This window comes from Barbus barbus (genome assembly GCF_936440315.1).
Source record: "Barbus barbus genome assembly, chromosome: 18".
Taxonomy (NCBI): Eukaryota; Metazoa; Chordata; class Actinopteri; order Cypriniformes; family Cyprinidae; genus Barbus; species Barbus barbus.
This window is the reverse complement of record NC_136746.1, coordinates 5,763,483-5,781,431: the sequence shown is the minus strand read 5'-3', so window position 1 is coordinate 5,781,431 and position 17,949 is coordinate 5,763,483. Positions and strand designations below refer to the sequence as shown.

The following is a 17,949-nucleotide window of genomic DNA, read 5'->3' as shown; positions in this document are numbered from 1 at the left end:
GTATGTTCAATGTCTTAAAAATGTGCATTTGTTTATTTATGTTTCATGTCTTATGAACCGGTCAGTGGAGGAGACTAAATATTTTGTAAACATTGCATTCTGAACCGGTGTTGAGGAACATAACTGTAAGCCGCCAGACTACAAGCTATTCCCAATGTAACAGTAAAACTACAGTCAAGCCATTTTTGTTTACTACTCTGCAGTGTGCAATGTCTTTTTAAATACATAACATCACAATTCGGTGCAGCGTGATCTCAATTGGAGTTAATATTAATCTCAATTAATCGCATCTTACTACAGACACACATACTGCCAATGTAACTAACAAAAAAAAAGAGGAACAAAACAAGAAAAGGTCTTGGGTGATCATTCAAATGAAGCGATTTGTTTAAATTAATCAGTTATTCCAATATTAAAGTTAGTTTGACTCAATGTTTTCCCCTGATGTAATTCCCTGAAGCATATCATTAATGAAATAAGGCCTTATTCTGAAATTATTATTTTTTTTGTTTTGCCTAAAATTCTGTGTTTCTGGATTCCTTTTCACTTAAATTTTAATAATACAAAAAGATGTATAATTAAGTGATTTCATTATTTTTTAACGGTTTAATAATTAATGAATAAATTAACAATAATAGGACCCTATGACATGCTTTATTTTTTCAAAAATAATGTTTTTTCTTCTCTTGTGTTATTTAATACAAATTAATGTGAAATGTTGTTTTTTTTTTTATTAATCTTTTAAAATTTATTTCATTTAATAAAATAAAAAATGTTAACAATTCCTTTAAATTTTTTATTTTTTTTTGCCAAACAAAGTGTTTTGCAACAAAAGGTTAGTTTAAATTAAAACATGGCTGAAAAATTGTATGATATTGGGACGTTCCTTAAAAAAAAATAGTATTTCAATAAACTGTATTATTATTGTTATCAATAATTTGAGAAGTGAGTTGTACTGCTGTACAATAACACGATATATGTGACCCTGGACCACAAAACCAGTCATAAGGGTCAGTTTTCGAAATTGAGATTTCTACATCATCTGAAAGCTGAATAAATAAGTTTTCCATTGATGCATGGTATTTGGACAATATCTGGCTGAGATACAACTATTTGAAAATCTGGAATCTGAGGGTGCAAAAAAATCAAAATATTGAGAAAATCGCCTTTAAAGTTGTCCAAATGAAGTTCTTAGTAATGCATATTACTAATCAATAATATATTTACAGTAGGAAATTTACACAATATTTTCATGGTACATGATCTATACTTAATGTCCTAATGATTTTTGGTATAAAAGAAAAATTTATAATTTTGACTCATGCAATGTATTTTTGGCTATCCCCAGCGACTTATGACTGGTTTTGTGCTCCAGTTTCACATATTTGTCATAATTTCTTAAACCAGACTATTTTCGCAGCTTGTAGAGAAGACATGTTGAGTGTCTGTGTATTAATAGTTTTATCAAATGAAACTGAAATACTGATGACGTGACTCCCAGAACAGCTCATGATGAGTGTCTGGATTCTCATAGAGCCCTAATAAAACTAGAGCCCTACATATGGCACTGACAAATTGTCTTTGTCACATTGTCAGAGCCGCTGTCTGATCTGGGATGTCCTGCTTGTGCTACGTGGCTCTGCACTGGCTCTTTTAACCTGCTGTTCTCAAACCAGGAACTCATTCTGGAGAAACTGATGCAAAACAAACCGAGTTTGCTCCCATTATAATCACTGAAGCTGTCTACACTGGAAAAACCTGATGCAACAGATATTCAGTTCATAATTTTTTTTATGTTTTTTAAAACATTGCTTTGACGTTTATTCGTTATGTATTTAAATCTCTGAGCATTACATCAAATATAGCTCTTGATTGCATGGATCAGATTGCTTTGGATATTAAAATAGGTTCTTAAAACTCATAAGACCATAGTTACAGTTATCTTTCAGCTCTAAAGTCACTGGAAATGTGGGTAAATAGAGTAAGGTCCATCACCCTGAGGGGTCTGAGTGACACGTTTAAACCGCTCCAGTCTTTATCATCCAGACATCAGACCTCACTGCAGAGCATCATGGTCCCCCTCAGACTCATTAAACATAACGACTGCAGTAATGAGGCAGTTTATAAATGGGATGCTGCAAGCCCCTTGGTGTATACAGAATATGAAGAGTTCTGGACCAGAGCTGTACCATCTACGGGACGGCTGGAAGCGGCAGGATATGCCCTGACACTAAACTGTGATGTACAGTGACGTCCACTGACTCCACAGTGGCCGGTCTGTTGTTCGCTCAAGAGAGAGCATTCATAACTCTGGACAGGTCTAATGCTGCAGTAGTGTGATGAATTCTCCCATCATTCAACAGGGCTCTATGGTTCCCGCATGCTGTCATCACAATACTGCCCCCTGCTGGCACTCTACCTATTCACTGTCCACATACAGTGGTGGCCAAAATGATTAGAACATTAGTATTTTCACCAGCTAAAAATAGTTTGAAGTCAGTTATTTCTATCTTTTGCTGTAGTGTGTCGGTAGGAAATATCGGTTTACATTTCCAAACATTCATTTTGCCATTAATTGTAATAATCCAGTGAGATTTTTCAGAACAAACTGAGACAGACTAAATCCAGAAGAACTGTGGCAACGTCTCCAAGATGCTTCAAGAAACCTCCCTGCAAAGCTTCCTGAAAAACTATGCTGAAGTGCACCGAGGGCAAAAGCTGCTTTAAACGCAAAGGATGCTCATCCCAAATGTGATTTTAATTTAGTTAATAGAAGTTAGTTGATAAAGAAAATCTATTTATGATATTATTTTTTGACAGAATCCTCATTTTACAGCATTTTTACACAAGTGCCTTAAACTTTTAACAGTACTGTAGCTGTGCAGGAGGTTTCTTGAAGCATCTTGGAGACGTTGCCACAGTTCTTCTGGATTTAGTCTGTCTCAGTTTGTTCTGTTTCTTCATGTGATTCCAGACTGGATGATGATCAGATCAGATCTCTGTGGAGATGTAAACTGATATTTCCTACTGACACACTACAGCAAAAGATAGAAATAACTGACTTAGAACCATTTTTAGTTGCTGAAAATGCTAGTGTTCTCTTACACACTTGTACAAACTCTCAGCAGACAGAGTCATTATTTTGCCGTTTAAATGTCCTTAATGAGTTTGAGAATCTTTCTTGGTAGTTTTTTGAAGGCTCAAATATTTGCTAGTGAGCTCTAACTGGACTAAACTATTGCCATCCATAAAAAGCCTGTCTAATTTGGTTACTATACATCTAATTGCCCTTTATGTGTCTGCAGACGTTACAGTGGTGTATCAGAACGGCTTGCCGGTGATCTCCGTACGTCTGCCATCCCGGCGAGAACGCTGCCAGTTCACCCTCAAACCCTTGAGCGACACAGTGGGGGTTTTCCTTCAGCAGCTGCAGGCGGAGGACAGGGGCATCGATAGAGTCGCCATCTACTCTACAGGTACAGCACAACACATCAAAATCTCTGAATCTAAAGCCAAATCTAGATAACAGTCAAGTTTTAGTTTAACCTTTTGCTGGAGCTTTCCCAAATATTCATGGTGTTTACATGACAGTTGTGATCAATTATATCCATGCCATTCTTAATTCTTTTCTCCATGAATGAATGAAAGTGGAAGGTGATTCATACAAAAATTCATATTACTCGTGCTGTAATGATTTCTGTTCTATGTGACTTCACAGGTATAGTGCAGTAGTACCATGTACTGCAAGTATGTAGTATGGACTCCCTTTGTGGTGTTTTTTTGGTCTTCTTGGAGCTTGGCAGTTTAAATCATCATCCACTTCCATGGAAAATCAATCTTGGATATTGTGTCTAATAGGTTGTCTTCTGTTAAACACACATTTAAAGAAGTCTCATATGCTCATAGACTGCCTTACACACAAAAAAACACATTGAGGGCAGCAATATTGTTATTACTTTATTACTACAGAATATTATTACAATGTAAAGTTACTGTTTTCTATAAAAAATAAATAAATAATAATAATATAAATATAATTTGTTTCTGTGACAACTGAATTTCCAGCATCATTACTGTCATGTGATCCTTCAGAAATCATTCTAATATGCTGATTGCTGTTTAACAAACATTTATTATGATTATTATTGTTGAAAACAGTTGTGCTGCTTAATAGTTTGTGGTGAAAGAAGAACAGCTTTTATTTGAAACCTATTTTGCAATATTTTAAATATTTACTGTCACATCAATTTAATGCACACTTGCTCAATAAAACTATAAAAAATAATAAAAATAAAGATCTTACTGACCCCAAAGTTAGTATACAAATGACACGAGTTTTCATTTTTTGATGAACTATCCCTTTAAGAATAGTCAGTGTAGCATTGCACCTTCAAACGCATTCATTGTTCTCAGGACAAAATTAAATTCAAATTTAAGCTATTAGCTAATTCTTTTGTAGTTTAATCCACTAATCACAGATGAACGTGTGGCTGTCTCTGACATGTTTAACTGATAGTACATCTTCTAATCTAATTGAGGAGCAAGAATAATTTGTACTCTGTGCAAACTGCATATCTGCTCTGTTTCAAGCTCAATTATTCCCGTGTGAGAGGCACTTGAGCTTTCTCTCGCCTGTGATGTGAGCGAGAGGTTATCCGCTGTCTTTACCTCTCTCCGTTTCACCTCAGATTGGAAAATGCTTATTTTCCTGATGAGCATAAAAACGCAGAGCAGGAAACCCTTGTGATAAGCTTTGAGATCGGTTCTTGTATTACATAACCATTTCAGTGAGAGGATTGCGTTCCTCTAATTTCCCTCCTTCTCTCTCTGTAGATGGAGCAAGAATAGCATCCTCGACAGGGATTGATATTTTACTAATGGACAGCTTTAAGCTAGTTATTAATGACACAACATACCTGGTGCAGTCACCCAGCAGAGGTGAGTGTGTCCTGTTGCATTGTGGGTCATTATGTGCAAGACTTTGCAGAGGCCCAGCACAGTTTTTGATATTCTGTTGGCATCCGTTGCAGATCTGCTACCGCACGAGGAAGCAGATCGACTGAATGATGTCAAGTTCTTGGTGCAGCAGCTCTACACTACCCTGCGCATAGAGGAGCATCAGCTCACCAAAGAGAGAGAGCTGATTGGACGACTGGAGGACCTCAACTCTCAGCTCCAGCCCTTGGAGAAGGTGAGCTATTTGGATTAATGTCACCAAAACACAACACCTGACCAATTGATTCTCCTCAAACTGGGATTTAAAAACAAAACAAAAAACATTTTACTTTTTAACCAAATACCATAGATACACATGGACATGTCTGGTGGAAATTGTTTTTACTTCAGATATATACAGTCCCCTCCATAAGTATTGCAACAGTAAAGAGTGCCACATTGTGAGATATAGAGTTTCAAAACTGCTAAATTCACTCTTTTGTGATCTGAAATCCCAGTTGGAAGATATAAAGTCACATTTACGAGATATAAAGTCACATTGCAAAATAAAAATAAGGTTGCTGTTACGAGAAGCACTTACAGGATATAGAGCAGGGGTTCTCAAAGTCTACATTCAAAGGCCCAAATCTGAATTTTCATCAGTGTCAAATGTCCGGAACAATTGGTTATTACAAAACGTGTTTTTAATAAACATACATAACATATAACAAATAAACACTCATTTTTTTAAAAAAAGGTTCCCTTTGCATTCAAAATACTTTAATAACAAGTGCAAAAGTGGCAAAACGATTAATTTAAGTGTCAGCAGTAGAAGTCGACCTATAATGTTTTTTCTCTGGCCAATGCCGATATTTAGAAATCAGGACAGCCTATGGCCGATATATGATGCTGATTGTTTGGGCAGATTTTCTCTTTTTTTTTTCTTTATATCAAAAGAGAGTTTGCGTAAATGGTTATTGCAGGGCACAAGATAGTAATAGTAGTAATAGTAGCCTAATTCATAGTAATAATACATGGCTCAAAACTTAAGCACCTTCTCAAAACAGTTCTGAAGCATGCTTTTTTGTTTATGTTTGCTGACAGACACCAGTGTTTCCCGCAGACTAGCAAATGCAAGTTGATTCTCTGCCAGCAGGAGGCGCTGTTGGAGCGTGATATATAGCTGTTTCCCCGGTAACGACTGTAATCAAATAAGAGCTACTTTATCAGCCATTACAGGAAAGACCAAATGAAAATTGACATCAAAGCTTTTCTGAAGAAAACGGACGGTTCTTTTAAAAGATACATTCATATAAAAACACCCGCGCAGCATTTTATTTTTGAAACGCGCAGTGCTCAGTTTATTCAACGAAGTATAAGCCTTTTGGAAAATCTATTTGTAGCGGTCAGTTTTGATATTGTGGCAAGCCGCCACAAATAAATGTATACACTGGGCACTGCTATAAGACAAATTGCCATAATATAAGTGATAGCAAAACAAAACAAAAAAAATTAAATATTAGCGGTGAAATGTCACCCGATTATGTCAAACGTCATACGTTCACTGGATGTCATGATGACAACAAATGTCATGATGGGTAAGTTTCAATATCTCGCCTGCAATTTCAGACCTTCTCCAAAAGACATAAAAAAATAAGAATAAATAAACAAATGATTTACAAGTTTAACGTGCTTTTATCAAAGTAGGAAATATAATTAGTGTTCTTGAAATATGAAATAGAAGCGGGTCCGGATTGAATTCCCTCTGGGTCCGGATCCGGACCGGAGTCCGGACTTTGAGAAGCACTGATATAGAGTATGTGTTGCACTAATAATGGCAAAATGTGATATAAAGTCATAAATGAGATACAGTATATGGTCAATTACCTTTTTAGTTTTTTGTACTGTGTGGTGTCAACAGTACATTTTTGACCAGCAATGCTACATAGTTCAAAAAAGATGTAACTAACTTTATGCAAATGAAGCAGCAATGTGATGCGACGGCTGAAGTGAAGACAGTGGAGCTCTCATGATTCATCTTCTGTCAAAGAAAATGGAGAAGTTAATCTTACTGTATGCAGTTTCCCTGCTCTTGATGATTGCCCACATGCAGAGATATAATGAAAAATGATCTGTGGAAAACAGAAATAGTCGGCATTCTAAAGTCAGTTTGATTCCTGCACTGATAAATAATCTTGTTCACAATATGGTGTATTATGAACTGTTGAAGTTTGTGTACACAGTTTTTGCCCTGCATTATATAAATTCACAGTATAGTATATCAACCAACATATCATCTGTGATGAGGTTTTCAAAAGCTTTGGCCAATAACGGTTCACTAATAACATTATGGCATCCAGCAGAATAGCCACTTTGACCAAGAGTACAACCATTTGATTCAATTCCAGTCCTATATCTGTCATATATAAAGTGCTAAACCATGTGATGCAATGTTTAATATGAAAATAAACATAATTTGGTCATTTAGATGTGTACATGTACAGTGGCCTCCATAAGTATTGAAACAGTGAAGACAAAATTGCTCTGTTGGCTGTGGAGTCCAGACATTTGCAAATATGATTAAAAGATGAATATGAGACAAAACTACAGAATGTCACATTTTATTATTAGCCGTTTCAACACATACATGTTTTACCAAATAAAAAGAACAGCACTTTTAGAGTTCATCCCACTCATTGATGTGAGCATAAGTATTGGGACAGTTGAACATAAGGCAGATATAAAAGATTAAAAGCTATTATTTAGTTGCAGATCCCTTGCACACAATCACAGCAGTGAGTCTGTGACCCATAGACATCACCAGACTCTTGGTCTCATCCTTTGAAATGCTTTTCCCAGCCTTTAATGCAGCCAATTCCAGTTGTTGCTTGTTTTGGGGAGTTTCTGCCTTTACTCTCCTCTTCAGCTGGTGAAATTCATGTTCAATCAGATTTAAATCTGGAGATTGACTTGGGCAATCTAAGACTTTCTATTTCTTTGCTCTTATAAATTCTTGACTGAACTGGAAGGCTGTTTTGGGTCATTGTCCTGATGCAAAAAGAAGCACTTCCCAATGAATCTGGTGGCATTTTACATTTACATTTATTCATTTAGCAGACACTTTTATCCAAAGCGACTTACATTGGATTCAAGTTACAGTTTTTACATTTTATCAGCTCTTGCTTTCCCTGGGAATCGAACCCATGACCTTGGCGTTGCTAGCGCCATGCTCTACTATTTGAGCTACAGGAAAGCATTTTCTTGAATATTGGTAGGCAAGATGGTTTTGTACCCTTCCAAATTCATTCTGCTACTGTCATCATACATCAAGTCATCAGTAAAGTTGAGAGGGCCTGTTCCAGAGACAGCCATGCAAGCCCATGCCATGACACCACCTCCACCATGCTTTACAGATGAGGTTGGGGATCATTTGGAGTTCCCTTTTTTTCTCCACATTTTTGCTTTCCCATCACTTAGATAAAGGTTCATCTTTGTCTCATCGGTCCATAAACACAGTTCCAAAACTCTTCTGGCTCACCTTTGTGCTTTTTTGCAAACTCTAATCTTGCCTTTCTATTTTTGGTGCTGGTCAGAGGTTTGCATCTTGCTGTGTAGCATCTGTAATTCTGTGTCAAAGTCTCCTGAGGACAGTAGATTGTCAGAGCATCACCCCAGCTTTCTGGAAGTTGTTGGTGATTTTACAGACACGTCTTTTAGGGTTCATTTTCACAGCTTTTATGATTTCTGTCATCAACTACTGTTGTTTTCTCAGCCGATCAGGTCGTTGTTGGTTGCTGGTGGTTTCCAAACTCTTTATTTCTCCACGCCCTTTATTTTTTGCTATAACTATAACTGACTTCCTCCTTTTCTTTTAGCATCCAAATTGCTTGCTTTTCTCATCTTCATCCTGGTTTGTGTGTCACCATCGAATGCAAGATTCAGAATACAGAAGTAATGGATATAACTGATACGACACATTCCCTGCTTTTAATATATATATGTATATGTATTTTTCAATATATATAACATTAACAAAAATGAATAAATATTGTAACAAATATATTGCTCATTGTTAATGCATTAATTAAGGGGACCATATTGTAAAATGTTCCATTAAACGTTAATGATTTGTCATTTTACTTTTCAAAATATAGTGTTGACAGACACTGTACAGTACTGTGCTTGTAAAATTATATTTTTGAATGTTTGCAATATCTTTTGCAATCTCGTTTTCTCAGGTTAAAGAAGAACTGAGTAAGAAAGCAGAGCGCAGGACTACATGGGTGCTGTGGGGTGGGATGGCATACATGGCCACACAGTTTGGCATTCTGGCACGGCTGACCTGGTGGGAGTACTCATGGGATATCATGGAGCCCGTCACGTATTTTATCACCTATGGTACATCGATGGCTATTTATGCTTACTTCGTGCTGACACGTCAGGTGAGCAGCTCCAGCTCTTTATCCCCGCGACTTGCCCTGGAAGATCAGAGGAATTTCACAAGGTCCCTGTGAATGCACGGGTGCCACGGGAGGAGGAGATCCGTCTGATCTCTCTGCTGTTGTTCTCTCACACAGGAATATATTTACCCAGACGCCAGGGACAGACAGCACCTGCTGTTCTTTCATAATGGAGCCAAGAGAACACGCTTTGACATTGAGAAGTACAACAAACTGAAGGATGCGATTGCTGAGGTAAGCTCGTTCACACACAAACATCACACGAGTCACTCCTTTCATGCTCTGAAAGGAACAGAAAACTGTTGTTAGACTGTATACTCAGTGTTCAATATTATGGTTTAGTGCAGTAAAGGATATGTATGATTTTGTTAGCCTCGACACACAGCGAATACAGCTTTTTTTTTTCCATAACAAGAGAAACTTACAGCATTGTCATGGACAGCAGTGAATATATTTGACTACTAAATGCCGTTTAAAGATGATATTATTCCCCTTTATAGTAATATATTCATAATGTACTTAATTTTCATTTTAATCAGCAAATGTTCTGTCACATGAAATGCTAATTGTTATTTTGCATATTCAGCTACCTATAAATCATCATTTATTTGAGGATTAATTTTCTTTAAAAAGTTATTTTTCCCCAAGTGTTCAAGATTTTTTCTTTTTTTATTTATTTATCATTTTGATTTAAATGTTGGTGTTAAAAAAATTGAAAACATCACACATGACAATGTTTCTCACCTGTTTTGTAGGTGCAGACAAAAAAAACTTGTATGACCCAGGGGACATGATTAGATGTATAGGTTGTTTCAGAACGTGGTTCTGATGATGTGTGAAATGCAGCTGGAGGGCAGGAAGTGATTTTTCTGCGTTGTTTATGAATGCTCAAATCAGTCAAACCAAGAAAACACAAGGAGATGTTATCGTGTACTAAAGTGTGTTGTTCATAAGGGAGGAAAAGTCAAGAAACTGGCTGAAAAACAGTTAAAAGTGTCTTGAAAACCCGTGTCTGCGGTCGGGAGGAGCCTAGCCGGATAATGCCCGTGTGTGCAAATCATTAATATAAGATATTAATACAGATATAAATAAATGTGACACAGTCATAATTCACTCGATGCTAAATGCCACACATAGACGCGATGTAAATAAGATATTATTTGCAGTGAGATCTTCGCTGATTATAAAGCAGGGGTCACCAAGTTCGGTCCTGGAGGGCAGGTGTCCTGCAGAGTTTAGCTCCAACCCTAATCAAACACACCTGAAGCAGCTAATCAAGCTCTTACTAGATATACTAGAAACTTCCAGGCAGGTGTGTTGAGGCAAGTTGGAGCTAAACTCTGCAGGACACCGGCCCTCCAGGATCAAGTTTGATGACCCCTGTTATAAAGATTGCGGTGAGTGCCAGCTTTTTAGTGATTACATGGAAACGCTATTTGCTCGTTTTCTAGGCTATGATCAAATCAGAATTTAAATAATAGTTGTTTTCGTTCTGCTAACAGGACCCACGGCCACAAACCCTGTACATGCAGCAAAGTTTCAACATATATCCCACATCTATCATATAAATACGAAATAACTTTGCAGTCAGGATTAGTTGCTTAGCATATATACTACAATTTGGTTTAAAATATCGCTCCTCTTTATAACCTAATGATCATGTAACATATGTCATGTTTTTCTGCTTACTTTCTCTTGTTGTAGCGCCTAAACCAGTATGGACTTTCCTTCCTCTTTCAGTCACTCCAGACACTTTGCTGCATACAGGGTTTGCGTACGTGGGTCCTGTTAGCAGCACATAAAACAAAACTCTTATTCAGATTCTGAATTGTTTATAGAAAGCAGGTAAAAAGCGCTTCTGTATAATCCATAAAAAGCTGTCACTCACTTCAATTTATTGCAATCTCACAATGTTCCGTTATAAGCATTGAAGCTCTCTGAACTGGAAATAATATCTTATTTACATTGTGTCTACTGACGTTTAGCATGGAGTAATTCTGACTGTCTCGCGCTGAATGCTTGAGAGTTGGCAGACCTAGATTATGTATTTATACCTATATTACTATCTTATATTAAGCATTTGCACACACGAGCATTATCCGGCTCCTCCCGACCGCAGACGCAGGTTTACAAGCCACTTTTACAGCATTTTTCAGTCAATTTCTTGACTTTTACCCCCTTATGAACAACACATTTTCACATTATCACAAGGAGATAAAATCTCCTTGTGTTTTCTCGGTTTGACCGATTTGAGCATTCATAAACAACGCAAAACACAGGCCTTTTGTGTTTCTGCTACTGATTCCTATGGAGAAAAATCACTTCCTGCCCTCCAGCTGCATTTCGTGCCACAGCAATGACGTCATGTGCAAACAACCGATTAAAGAACTTCTACACTGCTCCGGGTGTATGTTCACTACTCTGTGTACACTTGAATGGATTAAATGCAGAGCACAAATTCTGAGTATGGGTCACCATACTTGGCCACACACCACTTCCCTTTCCCTCAAAGGTGCTGTATGTAGGATTGACACCTAGTAGTTGAACTAGGCATTGAAGGTCAAATTCAAAATATTGGAGAGGGGTTTTTTCACCCGGCCCGTCCTCCTCAGACTTGATACACGCGCAGGTTGCCAGATTAACGACACCAACAGGAACGAGTGCTCATGACGATGAATGACATGAAATGCGCTGTGATTTCCGCCAACTGGCAACCCAGGGTGTCGAAATACAATTGGGTAAACTGGCAGTGGGCGGGTTTCACAAACCATAACACATACAGACATTCCAGAATTACTGAATGTAACATTGTTTTTCAGATAAACAAGTATGTTAATTTAGCATTTTTCTTAAATATCTGCAAACATATTATGCTATTTTTATGCTTTAGTAGAGTCAAAATCCTACATACAGCACCTTTAATGTTTATGGTAACACTTTATTTTAGGGTCTCTTAACTAGTTGCTTATTAGCATGCATATTACTAGAATATTAGCCATTTATTAGTAGTAATTAAGCACATATTAATGCCTTATTCTACATCCCTAATCCTACCCAATACCTAAACTCAACAACCACCTTACTAACTATTAATAAGCAGCAAATTAGGAATTTATTGATGGAAAAGTCATTATTAGTAGTGAATAAGTGTTCTCTATTCTAAAGTGTTACCATGTTTATATCAGTAAAAACTTTGGATGTTTTTTTTTTTTTGGACGATTTGATGAAAAATATAGTAAAGGCAGTAATATTGTCAAATATTATTACAATATAGAATAATTTTCCCATCTTAATTTACTTTTAAAATGTAATTTATTCTTGTGATGCAAAGTTAATCCAAATCAAAACAAGGTAAATTCCAAACAAAAAAGAAAAAGTTAAAAACTAATATGACAGTAAAGACATTACAAAATATTTATATTCAATGTTGTTCTTTTGAACTATATATTTATCAAAGAATCTTGAAAAATATTGTTTTCACGAAATTATAAAGCAGCGGAAAAATGCTTAAACTTTGATTATAATAAGAAACATTATTATAATTGAGCACCAATAATAACTGATGATACTTGAGAACCTCATCAGCATATTAGAATGATTTCTGAAGGACGTAAATGCATTGCACACAATTCTAATGCAACACAGGCAAAGACCTGCCTGATTCTGCTTTCTACATATTATTTTTGTCATTAGTCATTAAAAGAAAGCTAAAGAACCCTTCAATATAATTTGTAATTGCAGCTTTTATTTTGAAAGATCAGGGTCTGTATGGAAAAGAACAGCATGGACATTCTCTCCAACATCTCCATTTTTAGGATGATCTGTTCCTTTAACCGAATTCATTCATCCTTATTTTCTTTCTGTGCCTCAGGCGGAGTTGGATCTAAAGCGTCTTCGAGACCCGCTGCAGTTGCACCTCCCTGTCCCGCAAATGAATGCCAGCGAGGACTGATGAGAACCCAAAGCTCTTTCTGCCTCTCTCTCTTACTTCATTCTCTTCTGCCTCTTTGCGTTTTGTTTTCGGTCTCTTTTAATTTTTTTGTTTTATCTCTACAACCTCAATGAAAAACCATATCCACAGCAAGCTTCGTAGTTTTATTATCCTTTTTGTTTCTTTTAATTTGGCAAGTCTATGCAGAGGAGAAGAGATAACTACATCCATGAACGGATGGCAAGGACAGATGCTTTCATATCGCAACAGGGCCACACGGAGAAACACACAGCTACTTCAGACAGGAAGTTGAGACATTGGGATTGAACCAGAACATCGCTAAGAGACAATGACCCCAACGTCATGCATGGGAAACGGACTCTGAAATCTAAAAACCATCTGCCCTTGGGTTGAACAGTTTTTTTTTCTACATTGATGTACTGCTGATATCCCTCTAACTCTGACACTTTGCAGACGAGATTTCGGAATGTGGTGCTCTTTTCCATCTCGGAAAAGATCCGTTTACCATCAAGCCAGTCCTCTTGTGGCTGAAACGCCTGTACGTAACAGCCTAAGAGAAACCCTTTTGATTTCTTTCTCACTTCCTTACGGACCTGTTAAGAGCTGAAGACAGATCTAACAGCTAAAATATCACTGTGTGTTCTATTATTCCAAAAAAAAAAAAAAATCAAAGAATTTTGGCACTTTTTATTTTAAAAGCCATATTATGTTTATTATGATAATGGGAAAAAAAGAGAAAGGAGTAGAAACTTTTCTTCTCATGATTAGATTTTTTTTTTTTTACCATGCCACCAGACATTACATATCTGCAGATGCTCTGATATTTTATTTTCTGAGATCCCCATCATCAAACGAAGCTTGAATAGTCCATCCCTAACGCTGTGAGCCTCTGATTTGTTTTTTCTTTAGAAATATGATGCACTCCATCGGTTTACATGTTGATGAGAAACGCACACACACACGGTTGCTTGGCAGATGGATCCTCTTTAAAGGTCTTCTCTCTTCTCTATAAATCTTCTTTCGAACATCATCAAATGACATTTTCCCACAGTGCCTCACAGCATCTGCTGCAGCGTGCTTGTTACGAAACACCTGTTTAATCAGACGCGATCCAAAAAAATGACCCATCGAACGGTCTTAAGGCAGGTCACTGTGTAAAACACGATTTATTTTTCTGGAAAAGGGTTCCAGACGCGATCAATTTCCCATCATTCATGTGGCGTTTTTAGCTGCATATATCTGCCTCGTATGCCAAGTCTTCTGGAACATGCAGAGAATGTGTAATATATTAGATCTAGAATTAGCGTGTGTTTTGCACACTTTGTGGCATGCTATAAAGAGAGAGAATGTCGCATCCTTTGTCTATATGTGTGCTATCTTTAGCCGACAGCAATGATTCTAGCTGGGTTGACCTTGATTGTCAACATCGTTTTCATCGGTTTCGCCATGCATTTTCAGTCCAGTTATTTATCATATGAGATTATGCATATTAATGCTATTATAAAAACAAAGTTCTCTCAGTCATTTCGCTTTGTTTTCCACAAAGATGGGCAACCACTTGACTCAAGTAGGGCTCGCTGCAGTCCACAAGATCCAGGGGGCGTGGTTGGGTCCACATCTACACTGTAAAAAGTGATAAGTTGACTTAACTTAAAAATTTTAAGGCAAGGGGTTTCCTCTTTTCTTTTTTTTTTTAAGTAAATAATAATTTAAAAAAATAAGTTCAGTGAACTTGACAATTCACTTATTTTTTTAAAATTATTTTTTGCTTAAATTTTAAGGCAAGGGGTTTCCTCTTTTTTGTCAATTTTTCACTTTGGGTAAGTCTAAGGACAATGTAAGGTGGGAGGAGTTGGACCTGGATCTTGTTGCTCTCTAACAAAATGGTCATATCAAGACAAGTCTCGAAATTGGTTTTTGGGTATTATGGTGACCCATAATCCTGTTGTCTATTGTGGGTTTGCCCTACACATGTCCATATTTGTGCCTGTGGTCGCCATTAAGCATTTTTAAAGCCATATTCATGTTGCGTTTGTGTCTTTTATAGGTGGAAGGGGCACATAGAGTCTCAAATCCCCTTAGCAGCAGCTTGTGTCCATTCTTACCATGTGTTTCAATATTACAGGGTGAGATTCCAGCCTACAACTCTAATAGAAGGGACATTAAAGAAAGAGTTCCGCCAAAAAAAGTTGTTTCTGTGAAACTCAAAAGGAGAAATTTAGTAAAATGTTCGTGCAGCTCATTTCTATTCAACATTCATACTGACCACGGGCGTCAAACTTTTAAAAAGTCTTCATTAGTTAATATGACTCTATATTCCAAGTCTTCTGAAGCCATACGGAAATTGAGGAAAATGTTGATTTAGTTAGATTTTTAGATTCAAACACTGAGGTTTCATGTTTCAGAGTTGCAAAATGGGGAAGATTGTTAGCAGTTGATGACTGAAATGGATAATTCAACCAAAAATGACAATTTATTCATCCTTATGTCATAAGACATTTAATTCTTTGAAATGCCAAAAAAATATATATCAAGTGGTTTAAAGAGACACGAACGCTTATGATGAAGAGATTTAATTTAGTCTTTTATTAAAACTTTGTGCAATGCATATAAATGGAGCTCATCAAATATGGTAAAAGGAAGCTCCATATTTGCCTAAAATGTGAGAATGTCAAACATTCTTGTGTGACAAGAACAAACATAACTGGTAAAATTATTGTAAAGTGTTGCCAATTAACTGTTCATCATATAAAGTAATTGTGTCTCTTGGATTCAATCACTTGCTTCATATGGATTGATGCACCTATGTTTTTGTTGTGTGGACTTTCAAAAGATGGGCAAAAAAAGATGAGAGAATGTTAAAAATATCCTCATTTGTTGAGTCTTATAGGTTTAGAATGACTTCAGGAGACATGGAATATAGCCTCCGAATCATGTAAACTTCTGCTTGTTGTTCTTTTTGAAGCTCAACAGACATGGTCACTATAAACTAAGGTTTTAGAAAAAAAGAACTAGGATAATTCTTCAAATGTTCTCTGTTTTGTGTTTATTGGGAATAAAAACCAGCATTGGGTCTGGAATGACATTATGGTAAATAATGACAGATCATAATCCATGATTTTGCATGTCTGGCTAAAAGTTTAAGTGTTGTGATGGATGCTATTTAAGAGTGACTTTTTATTGTTGGGGAGGAGTTCAGGTCAATGGGAGTTACTCGGTGTGCTTGAGTGAATTAGCTTGTGATTTAACACAGCAAGATTTTTTTTTTTAAGGATAACAGCCTGATAACTGCATTATGTCTGACCCAGTTGATTTCAGGGGAGATGCTTCTCTCTCTTATCCGAGTTTGTTTGAACAGGGTTTATTGGACTGTATGCCCTATTATAAAATGAAATTCAAACTATGGTTCCCTCACTCTAGACGTAGCTGATGGGTACAAGACACATGCATATCTACTATTGGTCCGGAAACAACATTGAGGCATAGTTCTGAACCTAAGCATTAATCACCCTAAAGGAAATGAGCGACTGATTATATCAATGTTCATCCTAAACCTAAACCTTAAAATCTGTCTGGTCTATAAAGGATCAATAAAGAATGTTGACCGAAAGCAGAATCAAGGTCACTGTGCACATTTGTGACAATATGCAGTTGGTGTGAGCATCTCGTCTCAGACTTCATGAATTTTCAGTTCATGCATAACCTTCGTCCATAGCAGTCAAAATCAGCCGATGCACCATAAGCATAAAAACATCCATTCTTTTTCACTTATGTGATAAACAGTCATAAATTCATCCTTTATAAACACACTCCAAAGTCATTTCTGGGCAGAAAGTCAACCATCTCGCTCTCCAAGATGCCCAGTACACTTGACATCCCTCGACTTACTGAACATCTATAAGAGGTCTTGGGTCTGGTCATCATCTGATAAGTTGAACTAATTTTAGTTTATTTGTAGGGTTTTCTGTTTGTTTCAGGGTTTTTTAAGTAATAATATGTCAAATATATTGAATATTCTAAAGCGGGTGTTGCATGAATGTATGTTTACATGGGGAAATTATATATAAATGAATCAAAAAAGCAAAGATTATGAATGCTGATTGCAGATTAACAGACTCCTGGTTCATCAAGAGTTTTTTTTTCCCAACCAATCCCTCACCCTTCATGATCCAGCAGCAAGCACGCTCTTGGCAGCTGCAAGGATCACCTCTACATTGTCTTGTTTTTAGCCTCTCTTTGCTCTCTCAATCTCAATGCTGCTGCTCGAGCGCTGCAGTGCTGCCTTTATTCTGATCTGAGAACAGAGAGTATGGAAGACCTGACCTTCTCAAACACCCCTCGCTCCATCCATTTTACTCTTTCTTTAGCGCCTTCTTATACTCCCACACTGATTATCTTTTACTTGTGTATTATTATAAACTTTTCTTCATGTGCACTTAAAATGAAAATTATATTTTGGGGAAAAAAGGTAATGGGTCATGCTGAATGAAAAACATTTTTCATATTCTCTATTTGTTCATTTTGTCATTGGCATCGGATGCTGTAATGTTAGAAGAATTCAAAAATGACAATGTAAAATCCTGTATCATTTATGAAATGTGT

At 36.7% G+C, this 17,949-nt stretch overlaps 1 protein-coding gene across 1 annotated transcript in view; it reads left to right on the top strand.

Annotated features, from left to right (window-relative positions):
• Positions 1 to 14,460, top strand: part of LOC306884505 (calcium uniporter protein, mitochondrial-like) — a 74,959-nt gene extending 60,499 nt beyond the window's left edge. The window contains exons 4-9 of the mRNA XM_079440422.1: positions 3,306 to 3,476; positions 4,834 to 4,938; positions 5,031 to 5,191; positions 9,174 to 9,377; positions 9,513 to 9,629; positions 13,267 to 14,460. Coding sequence (XP_079296548.1) covers positions 3,306 to 3,476; positions 4,834 to 4,938; positions 5,031 to 5,191; positions 9,174 to 9,377; positions 9,513 to 9,629; positions 13,267 to 13,347 — 839 coding nt within the window. The 3' untranslated portion in view covers positions 13,348 to 14,460. The remainder of the gene's footprint in view (positions 1 to 3,305; positions 3,477 to 4,833; positions 4,939 to 5,030; positions 5,192 to 9,173; positions 9,378 to 9,512; positions 9,630 to 13,266) is intronic.
• The last annotated feature ends 3,489 nt before the right edge of the window (positions 14,461 to 17,949 follow it).